At 39.4% G+C, this 16,667-nt stretch overlaps 1 protein-coding gene across 2 annotated transcripts; it reads left to right on the forward strand.

Moving 5' to 3' along the window:
* Positions 1–331: 331 nt before the first annotated feature.
* LOC133990281 (myosin-7-like) lies at positions 332–11,305 on the forward strand. Of its 2 annotated transcripts, none has more exons than XM_062428546.1 (36): positions 332–532; positions 1,271–1,414; positions 1,797–1,953; positions 2,115–2,142; positions 2,249–2,351; positions 2,708–2,800; positions 2,911–2,974; positions 3,087–3,185; positions 3,321–3,424; positions 3,605–3,743; positions 3,843–3,961; positions 4,138–4,287; positions 4,378–4,548; positions 4,666–4,975; positions 5,061–5,137; positions 5,233–5,438; positions 5,527–5,650; positions 5,743–5,879; positions 5,987–6,242; positions 6,316–6,558; positions 6,643–6,819; positions 6,910–7,055; positions 7,157–7,247; positions 7,330–7,719; positions 8,030–8,156; positions 8,227–8,345; positions 8,428–8,624; positions 8,706–8,889; positions 9,196–9,361; positions 9,441–9,565; positions 9,650–9,958; positions 10,049–10,252; positions 10,396–10,692; positions 10,780–10,884; positions 10,981–11,076; positions 11,165–11,305. In XM_062428546.1, exons 1-36 carry the CDS (start codon positions 332–334, stop codon positions 11,303–11,305), a joined length of 5,799 nt encoding a protein of 1,932 aa, XP_062284530.1. The 2 variants fall into 2 exon arrangements, with proteins under 2 accessions (XP_062284530.1, XP_062284531.1); XM_062428547.1 differs by having other exon boundaries at positions 5,070–5,137.
* The last annotated feature ends 5,362 nt before the right edge of the window (positions 11,306–16,667 follow it).

Here is a 16,667-nt window from a genome sequence, read left to right on the forward strand (position 1 = left end):
CACTGCAGGTGGATCACTGATACTCTGAAGTCTCATCTCACCATCCTCATCATCTGAGTTGAACCCACTTGGTAATTCCTCTTTCCTTTTAATGGCTTCTATAGCTCATCAATACCTTAAGCCCCTAAGGATCCTTAAGGGAAGGTTTAAGACAATGACTGATTTGTAAATAGTCAAATGCAAATGCTAAGGAATAAGTACAAATTTTCCTTGGTGACTCATGATATTATTAATTAAATAATAATTATTATTACAGTATAGTATCAGATGTAGATGGAATTATCGTTACTAACTATACATATATTTTTTATAAATATACATTAGTGTAGCCATGGGGGATGCACAGATGTCTGCGTTTGGGCTGGCTGCCCCATTCCTGAGGAAGTCGGATAAAGAACGTATGGAGGCCTCCACACGTCCCTTTGACATAAAGAAAGAGTGTTATGTCCCCGATGCGGTGGAAGAGTTTGTGAAGGCAACCATCACCAGCCGAGACGGGGACAAGGTCACTGTGGATACGCAACGCGGGAAGGTCAGTGGTTACAATTTACCATTCAGGATTTGGTTCATATTACTGACAGCACATTCTTATCATAGTTAAGATGATACAATTATTATAAACCTAAAGCCTCAACTTAACATGCAAATACATCCAAAATGAAGTGTAAGCACAATGCTAAAATACACCAAATCTAATAATCTTAGGATAACCAGAACTACAAGGCAGGCTGTGCAAAGCTTGTAACTAAAAGTGAACAATTTAGTTGATGCTAAATACCTGCTGTGACTTACCAAGCATGCCAGACAGATGTTCCACTTGTTCTTCAGTGAACTTGAATCCCAGAAAAGGGATTTAATCCATTTAGTCACTCCAGTCACCAGGGTCGACTAAAAAAGCAAAGAAAACACATTAGAAGTGAATGTGAGTCAATGTGTGAGTCCTTGACAGGAAGCAGGTGTTAATGTGGCTGTAAACCTATGTGTGATTTAAAGCATTTATCCTTAAGTGAGTGTGAAAGGGAGCTTGAGTATGGCTGCAATTGCAGTGTCTCCAGTCTCTGCAGTGAGCAGCTGAGTGATGAAGCGAGACATTGCTGCCATCTGTCAATAACAATGTGTGGCATGCTTTGATATGTTGCACAAGCAGTATTGTTGCTAACAAGATAGCACATTCAGGTAACAAAAACCACAACAGACTGTCTGATTGTTTGGATTACTCACTCATGTGGCTATTACAGTTTAAACTGAAAACGTAATTCTTTTTCCTTAGACGGTCACTGTCAAAGACACCGATATCATGCAACAGAACCCTCCAAAGTTCGACAAGATCGAGGACATGGCCATGTTGACTTTCCTCCATGAGCCAGCTGTGCTTTTTAACCTCAAAGAGCGTTACGCAGCATGGATGATCTATGTGAGTATAGCCTTCAAGTCGATTAACAAAGTTTGCCAACAAACGCTACTGTCTAAGTCTTGTGCTGAAAGCTCATCTAGATGAGATAAAGCAGTACTTTTACACCTAGAAGAAATATGTTGAGGTTTAATAATACTTTTAAACACTGTAATATAGTGAATTGTTTTTTAAAGACACAAACACAGTGACGGACTGAAAGTTAGTACAAAAAACCTGTATGAGGAATTAGAGATACAGTGCCAGTCAAAGGTTTGGATACATTTTCTCATCAAGTGAATGGGAAGGAAGGAAAGAAGGAATAGGAAGATGTTTGACTGGTACTGTAAGTGTGTCAAAAACCTGAAATCAATCAAATAAAACCAGATTTTTCTGTGTTTCTCAGACCTACTCTGGGCTCTTCTGTGTGACTGTTAACCCCTACAAGTGGCTGCCAGTCTACAACCAAGAGGTGGTTGTTGCCTACAGAGGAAAGAAGAGGAGTGAAGCTCCTCCTCACATCTTCTCCATCTCTGACAATGCCTACCAATACATGCTTGCTGGTATTTGACCTGCAGTTATCATATACTCACATACAATTCAAATGCTGAGGAAGCCTGCAATCTTAAGTGATGAGTTAGATACTGTTTTGGGTAACTTTTCTCAGATATATGTAATTGTGCTAAATTAACAAAACTGTATTCTCTTTAAATTTATTTTGCAGACCGTGAAAATCAGTCAATTCTGATCACGTATGTATAATACTTTATACGTAAAAGCATCATTGACCCTAGATGCTCTGAAATCTTTTTTATATTATGCCGTTGTAAGTACTGACCATTGACTTTTCAATTATAGTGGAGAATCTGGTGCAGGAAAGACTGTCAACACAAAGAGAGTCATCCAGTACTTTGCAAGTATTGCAGCTGGAGGCCCTAAGAAAGATGTTGCCAAAGACAAGGTAAATAATGAGCTCATTCAAATATGTGAGTTGTTGGAGGGTTTTTGAGGACTACAGATAATATAAGTATACCAAAAAAAGTGTTTCACCACTAACTTTTACTCCCTTTTTAAATGAAACAGATTTCCCTTTCAAGAAACCTTCTCTGTGCTCTGGTGACCAATTGAATTTAAAAATTACGAATTCACAAACCATGGCGAAATTCCTTTCCTGATTGACTAATAACTGTGTTACATCCTTTATAAGTTACAAAGATGAAACAAAAACCTTAGTGCTGCACCAGAGTAAGCTGTAGTCTCTTTATATCCTTAAACATAATTTACAGATTAAGTATGCACAATGTTCCTCTGTGACAGGGCACCCTGGAGGATCAAATCATCCAGGCTAACCCTGCTCTGGAAGCTTTTGGTAATGCCAAGACCATCAGGAATGACAACTCCTCCAGATTTGTAAGTACCTAATCTTTATGTGAATAAATTATGTATTTTATGTATTTAGTTCACATGAAAGCATAATCAGTAATGTTGTCATATATCAATGTACAACTTTTATTCTTCAGGGTAAATTTATCCGAATTCATTTTGATACGAGGGGAAAGTTAGCCTCTGCTGATATTGAAACATGTAAGAGCACACACCCTCATCACACTTAAACTAATAATGGAAATATCATTTATGTTTTGTCACATCAGCAGAGTGGATTTAACGCTCTTCTCTCTTGTACTTTGAACTCCAGATCTTCTGGAGAAGTCTCGTGTGACTTTCCAGCTCAAGGCTGAGAGAGATTACCACATTTTCTACCAGATTCTGTCTCAGAAGAAGCCTGAACTCCTTGGTCAGTACAGGGCTGTTGTTATGTTTTGTGTGCTCACTGCTGGTTTGCCTCTGAACAAGAAAAAGGCTGTTGTTTTTGTTTCAGTATGTTGTTCATCTGTCTGACCTTGTCTCATCCTCTTTCTCTGTCCACCAGAGATGCTGCTGATCACAAATAATCCCTATGATTACGCCTTCATCTCTCAGGGGGAAACCCAAGTGGCCTCCATTGATGATGCAGACGAACTGATGGCAACAGACGTCAGTCTCTTTCTTAGTCCACTATTCACAATTCCTCTTTAAACTTTGATCTAGTAATAATGACTATAACTAAGTCACTGTATTAAGGAAATTGACATAAAGATTCTCAGCTTAGTATTATTTTGAGGAGAATTATAATTCATTGTTCCTGATCTAGTGTTACTTACTGCTCCTCCACAGAGTGCCTATGATGTACTGGGCTTTACCCAAGAGGAAAAGAACTCTGTGTACAAGTTGACTGGTGCCATCATGCACCATGGCAATATGAAATTCAAGCAGAAACAGCGAGAGGAGCAGGCAGAGGCTGATGGCACTGAAGGTGAGAGAGGTTCAGTGTGCCATGTTAGCTCAATACCAACCAAGAGGTTCTGGCCTAAGCAGACATGTTAATTATATAGTATTTGCTTTCCTTCCTCAGATGCTGACAAAGTAGCTTATCTGATGTGCCTGAACTCTGCTGACCTCATCAAAGCTCTCTGTCATCCAAGAGTCAAAGTAGGAAATGAGTGGGTCACCAAGGGACAAAGTGTTAATCAGGTAAGAAATATGGGAAATTGACTTAAAGGGAAATGCTTTATTTTCTAATAAAGGAATACATAACATTGTCTATATAGTTACTTCTGTAGAGGTTAAATAGTCACATTAAAGATGTACAAAAATGAGAATTTAATTTGTTTGCATATATGGGATTAAATATATTGTCTATTTTGCAGGTGACATATGCTATTGGAGCTCTATCCAAGTCTGTTTATGAAAAGATGTTCCTGTGGATGGTGGTGAGAATCAACCACTCACTGGAGACCAAGCAGCCTCGCCAGTACTTCATTGGTGTATTGGACATAGCTGGATTTGAGATCTTTGATGTAAGTGATTTTTATTAGAACACAATAAATATCTCCCTTTCAATATAAAATAGACAGAAAAAAAACTTACAAGAAAAATCATATTTGCAGTTCAACACCTTTGAGCAGATGTGCATCAACTTCACCAATGAAAAACTGCAACAGTTTTTCAACCATCACATGTTTGTGCTGGAGCAGGAAGAGTACAAGAAAGAGGGCATTGAATGGACTTTCATTGATTTTGGTATGGACTTGCAGGCCTGTATTGATCTGATTGAAAAGGTGAGTTATGAAAAATATTGTATCAAAAAATTATCCGTCTTTCAAATAAGTTACTTCATTGTTTATTCCACTTGTAAGACAGCACTTTTGTTTTTATTCTGTAATTTTTTTTTTCAGCCCATGGGTATTATGTCCATCCTTGAAGAGGAGTGCATGTTTCCCAAAGCCAGTGATACCACCTTTAAAGCTAAACTCTATGACAACCACCTGGGAAAATCCAACAACTTCCAGAAGCCTAGAATTGTGAAAGGGAAACCAGAGGCTCATTTTGCCCTGGTCCACTACGCTGGAACTGTTGACTATAATATCTGCAACTGGCTGGTGAAGAACAAGGATCCTCTGAATGAGACTGTTGTCGGACTGTACCAGAAATCTAGTCTTAAGCTTCTTGCATTACTCTTTGCAAATTATGCTGGAGCTGACTTAGGTAATTTTGAGTAAATATTGAATTTGCACACATCACAATTAATATGTTGTTTAGTTCTAAGATGACATGATTTCTTTCTTAACAGTGACTGAAGGCACTGAAGGCCAAAAAGGGAAGAAGAGGAAGGGATCATCTTTTCAAACTGTGTCTGCTCTTCATAGGGTATTAAATGATTATTTGTATCCTTGGATATGGTATTTTTTACATAAGTACAGTAGCAAATACTTACTTTAAATGAAAAATTATTCACATTAAAGGAGAACCTGAACAAGCTGATGACCAACTTGAGGTCTACTCACCCCCACTTTGTACGCTGCATCATCCCCAATGAGTCCAAGACTCCTGGGGCCATGGAGAACCCTCTGGTCATGCACCAGCTGCGCTGTAATGGTGTGCTGGAAGGCATCAGGATTTGCAGAAAGGGCTTCCCCAACAGGATCCTCTATGGAGATTTCAAACAGAGGTATCACGTCATAATAAGTGTTAAATCATATAATTTCAAAAGAATATACAAATATTATTCTCAAAGACATTTGTCTTTTATTTTCCAGATATCGCATCTTGAATCCTGCTGCCATCCCTGAGGGTCAGTTCATTGACAGCAAGAAGGGAGCAGAGAAACTCCTTGGGTCTCTGGATATTGATCACAATCAATACAAGTTTGGACATACCAAGGTATCACTTGAAGTTGTACTAATATTGATTAAAATAAAACATGATTACAGTGGAAGATGTGGAAGGTAAATGCCCATTGCTATTGTTGCCAGGTGTTCTTCAAAGCTGGATTGCTGGGTCTGCTTGAGGAGATGAGAGATGAGCGTCTCTCTAAAATCATCACTGGTATTCAAGCCAGATCCCGTGGTCTCCTGTCTCGTATTGAGTTTCAGAAGATTGTGGAACGCAGGTATCTTTTGTGTCCTGCTGGAACTGGTCAAAGATTGTTGATCTGTAATTTGTATATTAAACTAATGCCTTCTGTTTACTGTAAAAAAAAAAAAAAAAAAAATCTAGAGATGCATTATTAGTGATCCAGTGGAATGTCCGTTCATTCATGGGAGTCAAGAATTGGCCCTGGATGAAGTTGTTCTTCAAGATCAAACCCCTGCTGAGATCTGCTGAATCAGAAAAGGAAATGGCCAACATGAAGGAAGAATTCCTGAAGTTGAAAGAAGCTTATGCAAAGTCTGAAGCTCGTAGGAAGGAACTGGAGGAGAAAATGGTCTCTATTCTCCAAGAGAAAAATGACCTGCAGCTTCAAGTTCAAACGGTGAGAATGACACTATAGCAACATTTTCCTAACCAGTCATTAATGTATGTGCTAATGAGATTAAACATTGCAGGAGCAAGACAATCTCTGTGATGCAGAGGAAAGATGTGAGGGGCTGATCAAAAACAAAATCCAACTGGAGGCAAAAATCAAAGAGACAACAGAAAGAATGGAGGATGAGGAGGAGATGAATGCTGAACTGACTGCTAAGAAGAGGAAGCTGGAAGATGAATGCTCTGAGTTAAAGAAAGACATTGATGACTTAGAGTTAACTCTGGCTAAAGTGGAGAAGGAGAAGCATGCCACTGAGAACAAGGTATGACAATTGACTTAACCATTTATTTTAACAGATCAGCAACTTGATGGGGCATAGTAAAATGCATCTTTTCATGCTCCCTAGGTAAAAAACCTGACTGAGGAGATGTCTGCTCTGGAGGAAATCATTGCCAAGTTGACCAAGGAAAAGAAAGCCTTACAGGAAGCTCATCAGCAAACGCTGGATGACCTGCAGAGTGAAGAAGACAAAGTCAACACTCTGACCAAGGCCAAGACTAAGCTGGAGCAACAAGTTGATGATGTAAGAATCCATATTAAAATCATTCTACTACTGAAAGTATTAATAATTAAACAATTCACAAATGTTGTGATTCTATGTATTTGCATTAAGCTTGAAGGATCTCTTGAGCAAGAGAAGAAAATTCGAATGGACCTTGAAAGAGCCAAGAGAAAGCTAGAGGGAGACCTCAAGTTGTCCCAGGAGACTATAATGGATCTAGAAAATGACAAACAACAGACGGAGGAGCGCCTGAAAAAGTACAAATGCAATATAACATTGTTTAACCGGTAACAGGTATTTGATCTTGTTGCAATATGGAGTTTTAATTAACTAACACTGAAACCTTACACTGCTACAGGAAGGACTTTGAGGTCAGCCAGCTGAACAGCAAAATTGAAGATGACCAAGCCATAATACTTCAACTTCAGAAGAAGCTGAAAGAGCTACAGGTAAAAATGCAGTATTGGGTCTTATTATTACATGTTAAGATTTTCCTGAGGTACAATGCATTTAAACATGTTTTGACACTAGGCTCGTGTAGAGGAGCTGGAAGAAGAGCTTGAGGCAGAGCGAGCTGCCCGAGCCAAGGTGGAAAAGCAGAGAGCTGACTTGTCCAGAGAGCTGGAGGAGATCAGCGAGAGGCTGGAGGAGGCTGGTGGAGCAACCGTTGCTCAGATTGAGATGAACAAGAAGAGGGAGGCTGAGTTCCTGAAACTCCGCAGAGACCTTGAAGAGGCCACTCTGCAGCATGAAGCTACTGCTGCTACCCTGAGGAAGAAACAAGCTGACAGTGTTGCTGACCTCGGGGAGCAGATTGACAACCTGCAGAGAGTCAAGCAGAAACTGGAGAAGGAGAAGAGTGAGCTCAGACTGGAACTGGATGATGTGGTCTCTAATATGGAACATATTGTGAAATCTAAGGTATGTGTGCTTAAAGATTCTCAATGCAAATTTCCACACTGGTGGAGCCACCTGACCACCCACTAGTTGTTTGAATGACAGCGGTTTGATTCTTAGAGGTGATGCAAAATCAGTAATCTGTATAAACTTAATCCTCTATGGAATTGTTTTACCCTCAGGCAACAAATTTTATAATGGCTAAAATAAAAATGCCATAGAAGGTTAAATGTATTGTAGGGATAAAACTTAACGGGGGAAAGAAATTAAAGAAGTGAAGAAATTTAGCTCTATAGTATTCATTATATATTATTGTGATACATTTATTTTGAAGACTAACTTGGAGAAGAACTGCAGAACTATGGAGGACCAAATGAATGAATACAGGACTAAATATGACGAATCTCAAAGATCCCTTAATGACTTCACCACCCAGAAAGCCAAGCTTCAAGCTGAGAATGGTGAGTATTACACTTTTAAACTTGTATAATGTAGAATAATGATAATCTAAAACTGAACTTGCTTTTCCAGATGAGCTTATAAGACAGCTCGAGGAGAAAGAATCTCTTGTTTCACAGCTGACTAGAGGAAAGAATACCTACAATCAACAACTTGAAGATCTGAAAAGACAACTAGAGGAGGAAGTAAAGGTATGGAAATAATGCTAAATGTGTTAATTTCTCTGAATGTCTCAAAAAAAGAGAAACATCTATATTGTCTTTATGCGACCAGGCGAAGAATGCATTAGCTCATGCAGTGCAGTCCTCTCGTCATGACTGTGACCTGCTCAGGGAGCAATATGAGGAGGAGCAGGAGGCCAAGGCTGAACTGCAGCGTGGCATGTCCAAGGCCAACTCTGAGGTGGCTCAGTGGAGAACTAAGTACGAAACTGATGCCATCCAGAGGACCGAAGAACTTGAGGATGCCAAGTAAGTAAAAATAATTTTCACACAAACAATGCTTAAAAGTTAAAAAGCAATAAAACCTGATTAAATTCTGTCATAATCTAGAAAGAAGCTGGCTCAGCGTCTGCAGGACGCAGAGGAGGCGGTTGAAGCAGTGAATGCTAAATGTTCTTCTCTGGAGAAGACCAAACACAGACTGCAGAATGAGATTGAAGATCTCATGGTGGATGTAGAGAGGTCTAATGCTGCTGCTGCTGCTCTGGACAAGAAGCAAAGACACTTTGACAAGGTGTATCATTATTCATTATCATCAACATTAATTATACATTTCTACACTCTAAGAACCAGGACTTCAATGGAATATTAGCATATTCTTCTAGTTGGAATATTAGTTTAAATTTCTAAATAACATCAATAATAGCTACCTACAGTACGTATAAGCTTGTGGCTACACAACTTCATAATATCACTATAGTTTGATTGCTACTTATGTTTATATGAAAACAAAAATAGATTGTAAAAGCACTTCAACCTAAGTCTAAAGTATAGACTTAGACATGAAAAGGGGTCTTACAACTTGCATCTTTATATCTAGGTCCTGTCTGAGTGGAAGCAGAAATATGAGGAGTCTCAAACAGAACTGGAGAGCTCTCAAAAGGAGTCCAGGTCTCTGAGCACTGAGCTTTTTAAACTGAAGAACTCCTATGAAGAGTCTCTGGATAATCTGGAGACCACGAAGAGAGAGAACAAGAATTTACAGGGTAATGTTTCACATAGTACACTTAGCATGTGATTGAGATGCCAAACAACCAACTAACTTCAAATTACTTCCACCAACAGAGGAGATTTCTGACCTCACTGAACAAATTAGTGAAAGAGGAAAAATCTTTTATGAGTTGGAGAAGGTTCGTAAGCAGCTGGAACAGGAGAAGACTGAGATCCAGTCTGCTCTTGAGGAAGCAGAGGTACAGACCTTCTTTGATGAATAACACATTTTAGAGTAACAGTGCGTGTTAATTTGTATAACTGTGTACCATCCTGTCCATCAGGCCTCCCTGGAGCATGAAGAGGGTAAGATTCTGAGAGCCCAGCTTGAGTTCAATCAAGTTAAAGCTGATATTGAACGCAAACTAGCTGAGAAAGATGAGGAGATGGAGCAGTGCAAGAGGAACCAGCAGAGGACAATCGACACCCTGCAGAGCTCTCTTGAAGCTGAGTGTCGCAGCAGAAATGAGGCACTGCGTCTCAAGAAGAAGATGGAGGGAGACCTCAATGAGATGGAGATCCAGCTGAGCCAGGCCAATAGGCAGGCATCTGAGGCCCAGAAACAACTTAAATCAATTCATGCACATTTGAAGGTAAACTAAAGAGACAGAAATGTTCACTCTCTTAAGATGTTTCTAATTCAGACTGAATATGAATATGAATGTTATTATCATCCCATTTAGGATTGCCAAATTCAGCTGGATGAGTCTGTTCGGGCCAATGATGACCTTAAAGAGAACATTGCTATTGTTGAGAGACGCAATAATTTACTTCAGACTGAACTGGAGGAATTGAGGGGTGCTCTCGAGCAAACTGAGAGAAGCCGCAAACTTGCTGAACAAGAGCTGCTGGATGTTAGTGAGAGGGTGCAGCTACTGCACTCACAGGTGAGACCTGATGACTTACTGCAACACAACCACAGACTTACTTGTTTTCTTGGATATTAAGAAAACTAAAACAATTTACTATTTCTGAAGTTCACTGACACACCTTTTTCATATTCTCAAATATCACATCTTAAAATATGTAGAACACTAGTCTGTTAAACCAGAAGAAGAAGCTGGAGGGTGATACATCCCAGCTTCAGACAGAAGTGGAAGATGCACTGCAGGAGTGCAGAAATGCTGAAGAGAAGGCCAAGAAGGCCATTACTGATGCTGCCATGATGGCAGAGGAGCTGAAGAAGGAACAAGACACCAGTGCTCACCTTGAGCGTATGAAGAAGAACATGGAGCAAACCATCAAAGACCTGCAGCACCGTCTGGATGAAGCTGAACAGATTGCCATGAAGGGAGGCAAGAAGCAAGTGCAGAAGCTTGAGACAAGAGTGAGTATTTCTGTTACATGTCTAATCTTTGTCATGTTTTAAACACCAATGATGTTGAATACAAGTTATTTGCAAAATCTTGACCAGGTGAAGGAGCTGGAAAATGAGGTGGAAATGGAGCAGAAGAAAAGCAGTGAAACTGTGAAGGGCATCCGGAAATATGAGCGCCGCATCAAAGAACTCACCTATCAGGTTGTACCTTGTTGCAAACATTAACAATAACCTACATATGAAGTTACAGTTCTTTTTACGGGAACATGTGTGGAATATTGTCTTTTTTTTTCACAGACTGAGGAGGACCGCAAAAATATTGCTAGACTCCAGGACCTGGTTGACAAGCTGCAGCTGAAAGTTAAATCCTACAAGAGATCTGCTGAGGAGGCTGTAAGTGTGGAATTTATTGAAGTGAATTCTCCATGTGGTTTCTTCCCCTGGTCTGAGTAATAATATTTCTTTAATTTATCTTTAACAGGAAGAACAGGCCAATTCTCACTTGGGGAAATTCCGCAAGCTGCAGCATGAGCTGGATGAGGCTGAAGAGAGAGCTGATATTGCTGAGTCTCAGGTCAACAAGATGCGTGTCAAGAGCCGTGATGCTGGCTCCAAGGTATGACGCATGCACCCTGCAGAAGGCGCACAGCATCCTACCCTGACACATGCTGTCCTCTGATTGCTGCATTTTACTCATATGCTGCTCTGCTTTTCAATTATTCGCACAAATATGTGATATGTCAATTTCAATGTTTATGATACTAAAGCAATATTAATCTGAAGAACTAACAGCTGTCTCTCTTTCTTTCTCTCCAACTTTCCCGGCTGCAACAGAAAGGGTTTGATGCAGAGTGAAGCTTTGGAGCCTTCAGAAAACCTGCTGACTGCTGTGTAAAGTAGATCCGCTCATCTATCACTATTCACTGCCTGTAGTGCTTAATAAAATGTCATCAAGCTTATGCTCAACTTTGAATTCTTTTTTCTCTTCTTTTTGAGAATGAATGGGTTAATAAAACATTGTGGATTTATCATATCTTAATCAAATTATGAATATGAAGATATTTAGCACAGGACAGGTTAAAGGGGAAATCCACCGATTCGACACATCACAAATATGTTTACTTTTTGACCTGATCTAAAAAGAAGGATGAACAAAATAAGGATTAAAAAGGAAATATCAAATTTAAAAACAATATAATATACTTCCACAGTCTTCCGATTGAAATAATTGATAAACATTTCAGTGAATGGGATAAATTCATATTGTGGTATATTTGGCAAGGTAAAAAAAAAACCTCAATAAGGTTTCAAACTCTCCAACTTGCAAAGAAAGAAAAGGGTAAGACGTGCACTGCCTAAAGGACTACATCTGACCAAGTGAAGAACTGGTTTTGTTGGTGCAATACTGATTATCAAGCAAGACGGAAAGAAAATGAAGAGAACATATCCAGGACAGTTTCAATTCAGGCATGGTTAGGGGATAAAAGACTAAATAAAAACCTAATGGAAACAGGTAATGAGTGGATTGACTTTATCTCTGAAAATATGGTTAAATATTACAAGTGGCTTCCTTAAAGACTTTGAGATGATGCTCTCATGACCTTGACTTTACCCTAAGTAGATTGAATGCAAGCTACAAGGTTTGGGCTAACCAGGGCCTTTCCTCACCTTCTTTAATCAGGGGACACTGAGCAATTTCAGACACTAAAAACACTACACAGGTTACATACATGTTAGTTTTTTAGATTTCTTCATGCTGTCACAAAAACACTTCTATGTTGAAGGGTCAAAAAGTATTTGAAAATAACCTATTGTAAGTTTTTATTAGTGCCTATAGGGCAGATTCTGGGCTTACGATAATTTCAAGACTATATAGAGGATTCAAGGAAATTAAAATAGCAAGTACCATGTACATAAAACAAAAATGGGAAAAGGACACTAAGAGCTGCATTCCAGTCTATGAATGTCAGTGGAGGATATCAAGCTCAGTCCCACTGAGAGCGTTTGGCTGGAAGAATCCTAGTATATACTTCATCACACCAGTTCAGAGGCCTCTCTTCCAGCTGCTGTGAAATGTGGTTCCCAGGAAGCCAATCATTATCACATGTTTAAAAGTAAATAGTTTAGGCATAAAATCCTAACCCTAACCCGGAATTAGTGACTAGACCATAGACTGTATATATAATGGACGTAATATCCATGACGTCACCCATTGGTTTGTGGACTGCTGCTCGGAAGCCAATAGTTTCGGATCTGGGCAGCGCCATTTTGAAAATTTCCGGTGCATTCCGGGAAAAATAAAAACACGGATTCTACTTATATGGGCATCAGAAGGGGCATGAGGCGCCCTCCTGAACCTGTGAACCAATCAACCTGTCAATCTCGCCCTAATGCATACCCTGCTTTATCGTCAAATATAAAATCAGGGAGGCCAACATTTCACAAATGAACATCATACTGCATTGAAGAAGGCTTTAAACTAGCGATTGAGACCATAAACACATTTTGAAAACGTTTACTGAGTTTAGAAATCAAGTGAGAAGTTGGTGAATTCTCCATTGACTTGTATAGAGACAGAAGTCCTTTTGACACCAAAACGGTCGCCCCCTGGTGGCCTTTTTATATAATGCAGTTTCAAGTTACTTCCGCGTTGGCATCATTTCAGAGGACCAGAACTCCCCGCTTGGACTAGACTGACAAAAATGACTTATTTTTGGGATTCTACTTTCAGTATCTTTAAATATTAAAACAAAATACCTATCTGAAAAACAGTGTAGCTCCAAGAAAAGGAATTTCAGAAAAGGCTTAAGCTAAACACCCTTGGTGTTTAGTACATAATAGTTAATTAATCTTTCTCTTTGAAAAGATTCACCTTCTCCATTGGGCATCAGGAAAAAAGACCCCATGTTCTATTTTTTGTGTTCTATTATTACACTGGAAAATACTGAAAAGGTTAATCTTTCTATCAATATCCAACTAATAATGATGATGTAAACTGTAGGTTAATTATTTGTGATACCAAATAAAGAAAAAAAAGTGTATTTACAGGTGTTAGGGAGTACTACTGGGTATGTGAAAAAAGTAGTATAAAGCCTTTTGTGGCTCCAGAGGGAGCTGTGTGAAATCTGATAAATTGAAATGGATGTCACTTGAGTCAGCTTTGACTGGTGCTTAAGACTACAAGTTTGAAAAAATATGTGAAGTTAGAAAGAAGTGGGGTTACCAGACCTCTGTAGCTCCTCATCTCTATTTGAGGCTAGCATCTCCAGGCTACATTTACCACTACTTGTATAATGCTCTTGAATCCCCTGACCGAACTGTATTGTGGGTAATCAAGGAACCGGGTTCTGACAAGGAAGAGCAAGGTGTTGAATAAAAAGATATATCTGGTTCTGCTACATACATTTGGAACCTTTTTGATCCATTTTGAGTCGAACAGTGTTAGCGTCGGTTTCAAATGCTAAATCAGTGGCGCACTTGCTTTAAGACACATCTTACTGTTGTAGTGTCTGACTAATTACAGTGTTTTAAATTACAATACCTGTCAGATATTAATTCAGGGGGGAGGAAGGATGGGAGAGAGGAGTTAGGCCTGAACAGGAGAACTCAGGGGATCAGTGACGTGTGGTGGCAGAAGGCCTGAAAATTGAAGAGTTGAGGTGAGGTGATGGCTAAAACAGAGAGACACAAAACAAATCTCTTGTTCTTAAAATAGAGTTAAAGAAAGCCCAAGAGCCCAGGCCTTAAGGTCAACATTAAATCCATGCTCTCTCCCAGGCCTTCCATATTCCAGTGTATAATCACTTGCAGCTGGTCAGTGAATCCCTGCTCAGGTCTGCCTGTTTCTCCAAAATGGCAAGAGAGGTCACTACAATCAATCCACACAACAAAAACAAATTCAACTCAAATGACTTTCCCATTTCATGGTACATTTACATTAAATTAAGCATTGGAACCTGAATTGAATTAAGTCTAAGTCAATCTATACATTTTATAATATGTTGATGATATGAGATTAGTTCTAAGATTATCAGTAGAGTATAGCAGAGTGGTTTTCTCAATTTAGTAGTTTCACTCCTAGTAGTATGCAGTGGTATAGAATCAGTGTTCTTTTATGTCCACACATAAAAGTGCTATCCTTACCTGTCTAGGGCTTTTCCTTGGTGCTGGTGTCAATTCTGAGTCATTGTTGCTGCTGCTGGAGACTAAATAATGATTTGAGGCAGGAGCAGGGAGGAGAGGGAGGCCCCAGACTCCCTTTATGTTAAATTCAGGGAGTCCTGTGTCTTCTCTTATTACATGTCATGTTCTTAACTCCCTGAGTGCACAAGAAAGTATCTATGTGCAAAACAATATCACACCTCTCCATTAAGCGGTACACCACATACAGAACAGTATGTGTTAGGGATTATCAGCATGATTAACAGGATATCTGAGCTTATGCTCAAGTGAATAAGATGAATGACCAAAGATGGAGTAGTAGGCCGCCACTATAATTAGACCAGCTTTAATATGATATACTGTGTGATGCACATGGTTACATCTCAGGAGTTAAAAGTAATCCTCTTTTACACTGTCATATAAAAAATGTTACTGACCTAACACAATAGATATTTGGTTTAATGCCAGTTTATAAACGCTTTTAAACCTGCTGCTCTCTGAAGTAAAAAAAATCCTCTGCTGCACAAAATGTTTTAAATATCCAGCAGTAGCAACAGTGGTAACATGGAAAAAAGTCAAGTTTTGCCTTTAACAATGAGCAGCATTGAGCAACAGAATGGTTGAACAAACTAAGAAAAGAGCAACACCTACAGAGACTCATTAACAGAAAATCCAGAGAGGATGACATCACCCCTCCAAGTCATATTTGGTCCGGCAATAAGCAGCTTTAAGTCTTTAAATGGGACAAAATGTCACAAAAAGAAAATTTCACAGCTTAGAAACTGTAATTGGATCAACCAGACATACCTATACATTTTGTCCGTCTCTAAGTTGCTGACACTTTGTGTTGACCAATAATTGAAGTGAGGGCACAAATGCATGTTGCTAAATGCTGCATTGAATAACTTGGCACAGTTTATAGTTCACTTCATGGATGAGGTGACGATATACATCTGTCGTGACATAGAGCATTTAAATCATGTTTCCTTCATTGCGTATAAGGTCAGTATTATCTTCACTTGGTCTTTAGCAGGGACATGGAATCTCTCACTTCCATTTGGCACCCTGACGCCGGCTGTCAGTAACAGGGCCTGGGAAGTTATCAGAATGGAAATAATCTCGGCACTTGTCAGCAGCTGTTGACCCTCTTTTTATCTCTTAACCTTTGAAGGGGCTGTGATTGTTAGTGCTAGTGATTGACTGTGCATCACAGTTTTCCATACATTATTACAATGTATGTCGTATACGTTGTTAGTTCAGTTTTATAAGTTAGAAATCATTACATGTAATTAAATAGTGGGCCTAGACAATGAAACTGAAATAAACAAAATGTACACACAGCACAAATCGGTAAGCTTGATGAAAAGCACCCAGGGGTGAGTGTGTGGTAGGTTTCTGCTTGTTATTGGAGCAACACGTTGATAACTGTTGATGAGGTAGATTTCAAAGATATCAGAATTATGACTTGAAGTAAATCATGCAATAAAGCTGAAGCAGCTCAGCTTGGACTCAGACTGAACTTATGAGAGGCATTCTAAATGGAACATAAAAACGTTATGGGCGGTGGGATATACCTGTCATTCTCAGTAAATTTATGAGAAGCAGAACCCAGTGTGATGCCATCATCTGCCGCAGTTGATCCTTGATGCAAACAAAGGGAAGATCCTCAAAGCCCCTGTAGCTGTTCTCCTCAATCAGTGCGGGGTTCTCAACAGGAATTTCACACAGTTATCTTTGTCCTCAAAGACACAATGCCATGTCAACAGGACTATAACTGAGGGGCCAGCTTTCACTAGCTGCTGCTTGATAATGGGAGAAGGCTT

The sequence above is a fragment of the Scomber scombrus genome, chromosome 11 (genome assembly GCF_963691925.1).
Source record: "Scomber scombrus chromosome 11, fScoSco1.1, whole genome shotgun sequence".
NCBI lineage: Eukaryota > Metazoa > Chordata > Actinopteri > Scombriformes > Scombridae > Scomber > Scomber scombrus.